Below are 7,550 nucleotides of genomic sequence, written 5' to 3'. Positions count from 1 at the left end.
AAATGTGCTCCAGAGTGACAAAAATATGTGCTGGAGTTTATGCTGCACTAAAACCTCTGTGACATCGATGCACTCACTGCTAACAGGAAAGCCAGAGGAGCAGATGCATCCCAGCAAAACACTGATGCAGCTTTTTCACATTAAACTGAAGTGATATCAGATACAGTCCTGATTAAAGCTTTAAGACCACTTGAAAAATGGCAAAAATCATATTTTGCATGGTTGGATCTAAATAAATGTTGTTACTAAGAGAATGTTTTATTCACAAATGCAGACATTTCAAAGCTAAACGACATGATTTTGAAAATGAGAAGTGATATGAAGTGTATGTTAATCACAGAATCATAATTCATACATGATTTCATTGATAGTTAATTATGTTTAACTGCTCAGCACTGATCACTTCCTGCTGCAGAGGGTGGAACAACCAGTGATCAGGTTTAGGGGGCAGTTACTTTTGCACACAGGGCAGGTTTGGGGAGAGTTTTTCGCTTTATAAATGAAACCATCATTTAAACAATACTGTTTGTATTCTCTTTATGATCTTTGTCTAGAATGGAAACAAGTTTTATCATGTAAAACATCAATCAGACCATCTTCTCAGCACTACACCCACTCTCCTGTTGGCATATGTCTGCTGTTTCCTGTTCACCAGTGGATCAATGGATTCATGTAAATGTTGAAATGACGGCCATGAGAATAATCTAAATGTACATCCACCACATGGTCAAATATTACTGAACCGGTGGTCCAAACCTCCACAGGATGTCGGGATCTGTCTGTGGAAGTTTCAAGGTTCATTTGTTTGGATCACCTGGAGAGTTTCCCTCCTGCAGGGTTTTCCTCTCTATCAGCAGTGCTTCCATCTGTGCAGCCTGTCCAGTTTTCCCAGCAGAGGAGGAAACATTTCAGGGCTGGTTAATCATTTTTGATCTAACTGCAGCACAGACTCTACTCTCACCCTTCCATGTTTTAGACATGCTGTGCTGGATTCCCTGCTTCTTTCTGGGCTTTTTATTTTGGGGCTCAGCTCATGGGGTTCCCCAGACAAACGCCCGCCCCGACGTCACAGACCAGGAGCTGTTCTGGGGTTCTGACCAGTATGACTTTGCTATAGTGCTTCCTGCTGCTGGGTTGGAGTGTTTCTGGCACTTTGCTCACCGTGGAGAGAGATTTTACTTGAACTTCATGGTAAGAAGAAAACTCTGTGTCAAGCTAAGTGACGCCACCTGACATGTAGTCTGTTTTCCCACAAATGTCAGATTAGCATGGACACCAGCATCGGTACCATCTGTTGAAAAGAGCTCACAGTGGTAACATCAAACAGGATATTTTACACTGACAGAGCTGCTGCTGCTCGTTCCTGCAGTGTGTGGACGCTCTGTATGGTTTTTAACTCTGTATTGGTTTTGTAGGTCCAGTGGGTGATGGGAGTCGGCCATGACAGACACCTGTCTGTCACCGTCAACACTCCGAGTGATCTGTTGCTGTCTACTGTTGATGATGCGAAGGGCCAGATCAACTTTGAGGCTGCAGAATCAGGTAGCTGTCTGTCTGATGGATAGCTCTTCCATGCTGTTATTTCACTTCAGCTGAATGCGATGAACAGATTGTAGGAAATTATGTCTAGATATTCACTTTAACATTAAATGTTGATACAACACAAACTCTCGTAGAGGATATAAAGTCAGAGAGATACATGTTTTAAAGGTGAGCAGCCAAATAATTATTAAAACACAAAAACACCTTGTTAGCGTTAGCTGGTAGATTAGCATTTGAGATTTCCATTGAGATTTCATCTTTTATTCTCATGATACAGGTCGTCCCACTGCATCTCACCCTGCAGGAGTTTTACAGAAATGTTCAATAAAATCTTCTAATTTTCATCATGTTTTTCTGTAATGGTGCCTGGGTGGTGCCAGTGTTTTAAGTTTGGACATTTTGTTAGTGTTTAGTTTTCCTGTGTCTGTTTCCTGTTTTATTATGATAGTCTTTTGTCCTGTGCTCGTTATGTGGAGTGTACTTCCTGTTTCTTTAGTTTCTTCCAGCCATGTTTTCACCTGTTTCTCATCCTGTCATTATTTATTTGTCTCTGCTCATTGTCACGTCATCGTCAATGCCTCGTGCGTGCACCCTGTAGATCAGCGGTCTCCAACCTTTTTTGCGCCACGGACCGGTTTATGCTCGACAATATTTTCACGGACCGGCCTTTAAGGTGTCGCGGATAAATACAACAAAATAAAACTAGTACCGGTACCGAAAAAAAGAAAATTTATTCATAACACACGTGGAAAGACCCAGGAAAACCGAGTAAACGATAAAAACGATAACAAAATAACACTGAAAACCGATAAAAACCCTGAAAACCAGACATTTCACACCTGAGCCTGAACTCTCGCGGCCCGGTACCACACGACTCACGGACTGGTACCGGTCCGAGGCCCGGGGGTTGGGGACCGCTTCTGTAGATGTTATTAGTCTCATCATTGAGACTCAACTCTTCAGTCGGTTTCGGCACCGTTCTCTGAAGGTCCCACCACAGCTTCTCCGTCAGGCTGCGGTCTGGACTGGCTGGAGCATTGCACCACTTTGATTCTTTTTCTTTTGGAGGTTTGGCACTCTTCTTGGTATCATCGTCCTGTGGCTGATGGCCTCACATCTGACTCTAGAATACATTTGTATACAGAGGAGTTCATGGTTTACTGAGTCACTGCACGGAGCCCAGATCATCATCCCTCCACCACAGTGCTGACAGCTGGTCTGACATGTTTCGTTTTCTCCTTTATGGACAAACATGTCCACTTTGGTTTTGTCTGTCCAAAGGAACCTGAGCGTTGCTGCAATGTTCAGTTAAAGAGAAGAGGCTTCCTCCTGGTAACCCTTCCAAACAAGTCACACTTGTTCCGTCTGTTTCTATTTGTACTCTCATGAACTTTAACATTTAACATGAGGCCTGTAGAGTCTGAGAATGAGAATTCTTGGGGGTTTGCAGTTTTTCTGAGCGTTTGGATGGTCTTAGGTTGAATTTGCTGGAACATCCACTCCTGAGATGATTGTAGTATTGTGTTAACACACAACTGAATGCTGCAGACCAGCAAACTGCAAAAACGTCTGCATTTGCAAAGGTTCTCACATCTGCCGTTGGATACACCAATCAAATACAACTGATTTTAATTCCTATGGAAACATTAAGGATAAACTCAATTTTCACAGGATTCTGTGATACGTAATAGGTTTGCTTTAACTGGAAAACATTTTGTGTTTGCTGTGTTACTTTTAACTGTGCTATATGGAAAAAAAAAGAAAAACATCTTGACTTGTCTACTTCCAGGTTTCTATCAGATGTGCTTCAGCAACTTCCACAACCGTTTCGGCTCGATGCAGGTTTCCCTCAGCTTTGGTGTTTACTATGACACCTACCAAGATCCCTCAAAGAGCGAGGAGGAGGAGAAGAAGAAGGAGGAGATCAGCAAAGAGCTGAACAACACACTGAGCGTCATCGAGGTACACATAGCTACCTGCTGTTACAGTTGTTATAGTGTTGTGGTGTCTGTGGCAGTACTGACAGCAGTTGGTGAGCCAAAACAAGTCAAATGTATTTAAACTTCACACTTAAGTTCAAAGTGTTTCACAAAATGAATTAAAAACAGTAACTGGTAGCAGAGGCGGGATTGTTGGAGTTTGACACATCAAAAGTGAATAAACAGATTTTTATACCTGCGTCTGTTCTGCTGTGTCAGACTACGACCCACAAAGTGGAGACCTACGTCTTTCACATGTTCCGGCACTACGGCTTCAGTCGGATGAGAAAGAGCGTAGACTACTTCCTGCTGCAGTCCAACTCAAAGTACATCACCTGGTGGTCGATGGCCCTCAGCCTCCTCATCGTCACCTCTGGGTACCTGCAGCTACTCTTCCTCAAAAGCCTCTTTGTCAACAATACCGGCACAGAGGGCGAGAAGCCTCGATGCTGATAGACTAAAAATAAAAATGTCTGGATGTTTTGTGGAGGAAAGGCAGACACGAACAAATTGAAAAGCAGTGATGGTTCTTTCTCTTTGAATGAATAAATATTAGAAATAATCATGTTGAGACTTTGTGATGCTTTTCCAAACAGACTCGATCAGTTATCTTAACACGTTTTTTTTCACAATATACTGCATTGATACAGTTTGATAACAAATAAAAACAATAACATATATGTGATGGTGATTTTAAAAATATGTAAACATATTATACTGATAGCTACCAGTACTCTCCAGAAACCATTCATCAGCTGTTTGCAGAATCTACACGTTGGCATAGCAATGGGCGGTTGGCGAGGGGTTAAGGACCGGTCTCTAGGCCAGCATGACGGGGCAATAGCAGCTAATCACCAAGCACTTACAACGGGTTGGGAATGATTGGTGGTTCAATGGTTTCCTACAGGTCTCTGGGCCTTTGTGACACAATATGAGTAGACTGTGTTGCCAGTAGGTTATGGGGCTTCTGTGTTCACATCTGCTCTGTATGACATTAAACTCCAAGGACCAAATAAACTGCAAATTTGAGTGTTTCGAGCAGCCTGAGCTTTTAGCTTACATGCACTGGCATTATTATTAAAAATGTAAAATAAAAGATGTTAAACCATGTTTCACATGAACATCCACCACCAGAACACAAAATATATGATGGGAAAGACAGAGGAGCAGAACAAGTTCATCTAGAGGCAGATGTTGCTTAAGGAAGTAGACTAGAAGCCAAGTATAATAAAACTGACCGCATGTTTTAAAAATGCAGGGGTGGTTAGTCTTTAAATGTTAACAAAACAAAATTTCAAGGTTGAGGTTTGAAAAACTGTAAAGTCCAGAAATCAGTGGTTAATGTCACTTTGTTGATAAAGTGTGCTGGTAGAACCTGGAATTGTGGTTTCCTGTTAAAATGTTACCAGATCCAGCATTTATGTGTGACTTCAGACTTTATACATAATAATGACCCAGACTGAACACTGCAGTTATTATTGATCTGAATTTCAGGAGTGGGACCACACCTCCATACACGTCACTTCCTCTCCTATGTCTATATATGTCGCCTGCCCTATAACCTATAACAGGCACTATAACCTGTTCATTATTGTTTCCATGCCCCACCCATCTCGCCTTTTCAAGCCTTTCACTTCTCATTAGTATCTGCACAGCCTGGGACCTGCCTCCAGTCCCCTCTGAGGCCTTCCCCAAGCCACAGCCTCAATTCAATCTCAAGCCATTATCTACTAGAAATGCTGTCAAACCTAAAATGAGGACGATAGTATTTTGCAGGCATCTGTATTCAATTCAATTTAATCTTATTTATATAGCACCAAATCACAACAACAGTCACCTCAAGGTGCTTTATATTGTAAATGGTAAATGGCCTGTATTTATATAGCGCTTTACTAGTCCCTAAGGACCCCAAAGCACTTTACACATCCAGTCATCCACCCATTCACACACTGGTGATGGCAGCTACGTTGTAGCCTGGGGCGCACTGATAGAGGCGAGGCTGCCGAACACTGGCGCCAGCGGTAGGCAGAGGGCCCGGTGGGTGAAGTGTCCCAAGGACACAACGACCGAGACTGTCCGAGCCGGGGCTCAAACCGGTTACAAGGCGAATTCCCAACTCTTGAGCCACGATCGCCCCCAGGATATTGTAAGGTAAAATCATATGACCCTGTGAGCAAGCACTTTGGCGACAGTGGGAAGAAAAACTCCCTTTTAACAGGAAGAAACCTCCGGCAGAACCAGGCTCAGGGAGGGGCGGGGCCATCTGCTGCGACCTGTTGGGGTGAGAGAAGGAAGACAGGATAAAGACATGCTGTGGAAGAGAGACAGAGATTAATAACAAGTATGATTCCTACGGTGGCTGGGAAGTGCAAATCACATTTACAACATCAACAACAAAATAATATTTCCGAAAACACTTTTACATTAAAAAAAGGTTTTGACCTTGACTTCCAGGTGTTCTGAGTGTGGTGTTCAGAGCTGCCCACCAGCAGGTTGAGGATTGAAGCCAGAAACTTGGAGATGTTATAGGTGACTGAGTTGATCATGCAGACAATTGGTCTTAAAGGTGCACCCTGTTTATGTATTTTTGGTAAACCATAGTGGTTGGTGTAGATTCCCCTGGGTACAGCCTGTGGTATGAGGTCCGGTCAATAGCCTTGTCTTGTTCTAACTGCTTCAGACAGTCTATCACCCTCTTCCTGTAGCCACTAAAATTTATTTATACAGTAAAACTGTTAATTTTCATTTGTTGCCTCAAGACAACACTGTGCAGTTAGCCCAATTTTTTTCAGGCAATATACAGTAATGCATTTGCATTTGCGTGTAGAGATGTGTTTGTGTGCATTTATATGATCATAGTCAATGTTTATTACTTTACAATCTACTCATAATTACAGGACATGGATGTAAAAAACCTTTTATGGAGGGAAACCAAGGGAATGTGCACTTTCTGTCCTCAGAAAGTGAGGACAGTGAAGTAGAGGAGTGGATCCCTGAATCAGGTTTGAGGGACAATTAGGAGCTCAGGAGTAACTGTGTCTGTGTGTCAGATGAAGAAAATGGCGAGGGGGCCAATCTCGAATCTTTGCAAGAGGGCATTAAAAATATCAGCCAACAAATCTTTGACCTCCGGACGGAGATGAAAGCTGACTTCGACGCATTCAAAGAAGACCTCAGGCGTGAGTTGAAAGACGACCTAAAGAAATTCAAAGAAGACACAAACCAACAGCTATCGGCTAACAAGCTAGCGCTCCAAGAACACGGCGAGAAACTCGAGGAAGCCGAAACACGAGTGGCGGGGCTTGAAAGCTGGTCAGCGGTGGCCTATGACGCGCTGAGACAATCGCTAATGGAGCAAAGGAAACTAACCGAAAGGCTAGAAGACCTTGAGTCTAGATCGAGAAGGAGAAGGAGAAGAGGGCAGTTCGGTAATGAGCTTTGTTGAAAATGTGATCAGAAGAGAGAGGGTAATACCTGATGGCACTGACCCACAAATACAACGGGCTCACCGATCCCTCGGTCCTAAGCCAGGTGCTGATGCCGCTCTCCGTTCCATTGTCGTCTGTTTTCTTCCATTCAAAACAAAGGAAACCGTCCTCAGAAACGCATGGCAGAAGAAGATCCTCGTCAAAGACAAACCCATCGATTTTGACCATGATTATACTGCCACGGTAGTACAACAGCGCCGTGCACATAGAGAAGTGAAAAGCGCACTTAAACAAAAGGGCATACGATTCCAATTCTCTCCAGGGTTTAATTAGAGCCCCCGGGCTCGGTGTGAATAATGCAGCACCTGAGCGCACCTGAGCGGCCTGCTCGAGCAGAACGAGGAGCCGCAGGGAGGCCGAGAGAGCACCACCTCCAGAGGGAGAGAGAGGGTGGTGAAAGGGTTTGAAAGAGTAACATCATAACATCTGAAGGTTTTCATGTCACTCTAATGATGTCCTGACAGAACCACGAGGGGCATCAGAAACATCTGTGTCACACCTGTCCATCACTACATCTGTGTTAGTGACACTGCTGGAAGAA

General features: G+C 43.5%; 1 protein-coding gene across 1 annotated transcript; it reads left to right on the top strand.

Annotated features, from left to right (window-relative positions):
* The first annotated feature begins 975 nt into the window (after positions 1-975).
* Positions 976-4,920, top strand: tmed6 (transmembrane p24 trafficking protein 6). Its single transcript, XM_080875662.1, has 4 exons — positions 976-1,191; positions 1,416-1,542; positions 3,332-3,504; positions 3,741-4,920. Exons 1-4 carry the CDS (start codon positions 979-981, stop codon positions 3,972-3,974), a joined length of 747 nt encoding a protein of 248 aa, XP_080731788.1. The 5' UTR covers positions 976-978; the 3' UTR covers positions 3,975-4,920.
* The last annotated feature ends 2,630 nt before the right edge of the window (positions 4,921-7,550 follow it).

Source organism: Rhamphochromis sp. 'chilingali' (assembly GCF_963969265.1).
Source record: "Rhamphochromis sp. 'chilingali' genome assembly, chromosome: 2".
Lineage (NCBI taxonomy): Eukaryota > Metazoa > Chordata > Actinopteri > Cichliformes > Cichlidae > Rhamphochromis > Rhamphochromis sp. 'chilingali'.
Note: the sequence above shows the minus strand (reverse complement) of the source record. Positions and strands in the feature narration are given on the sequence as shown.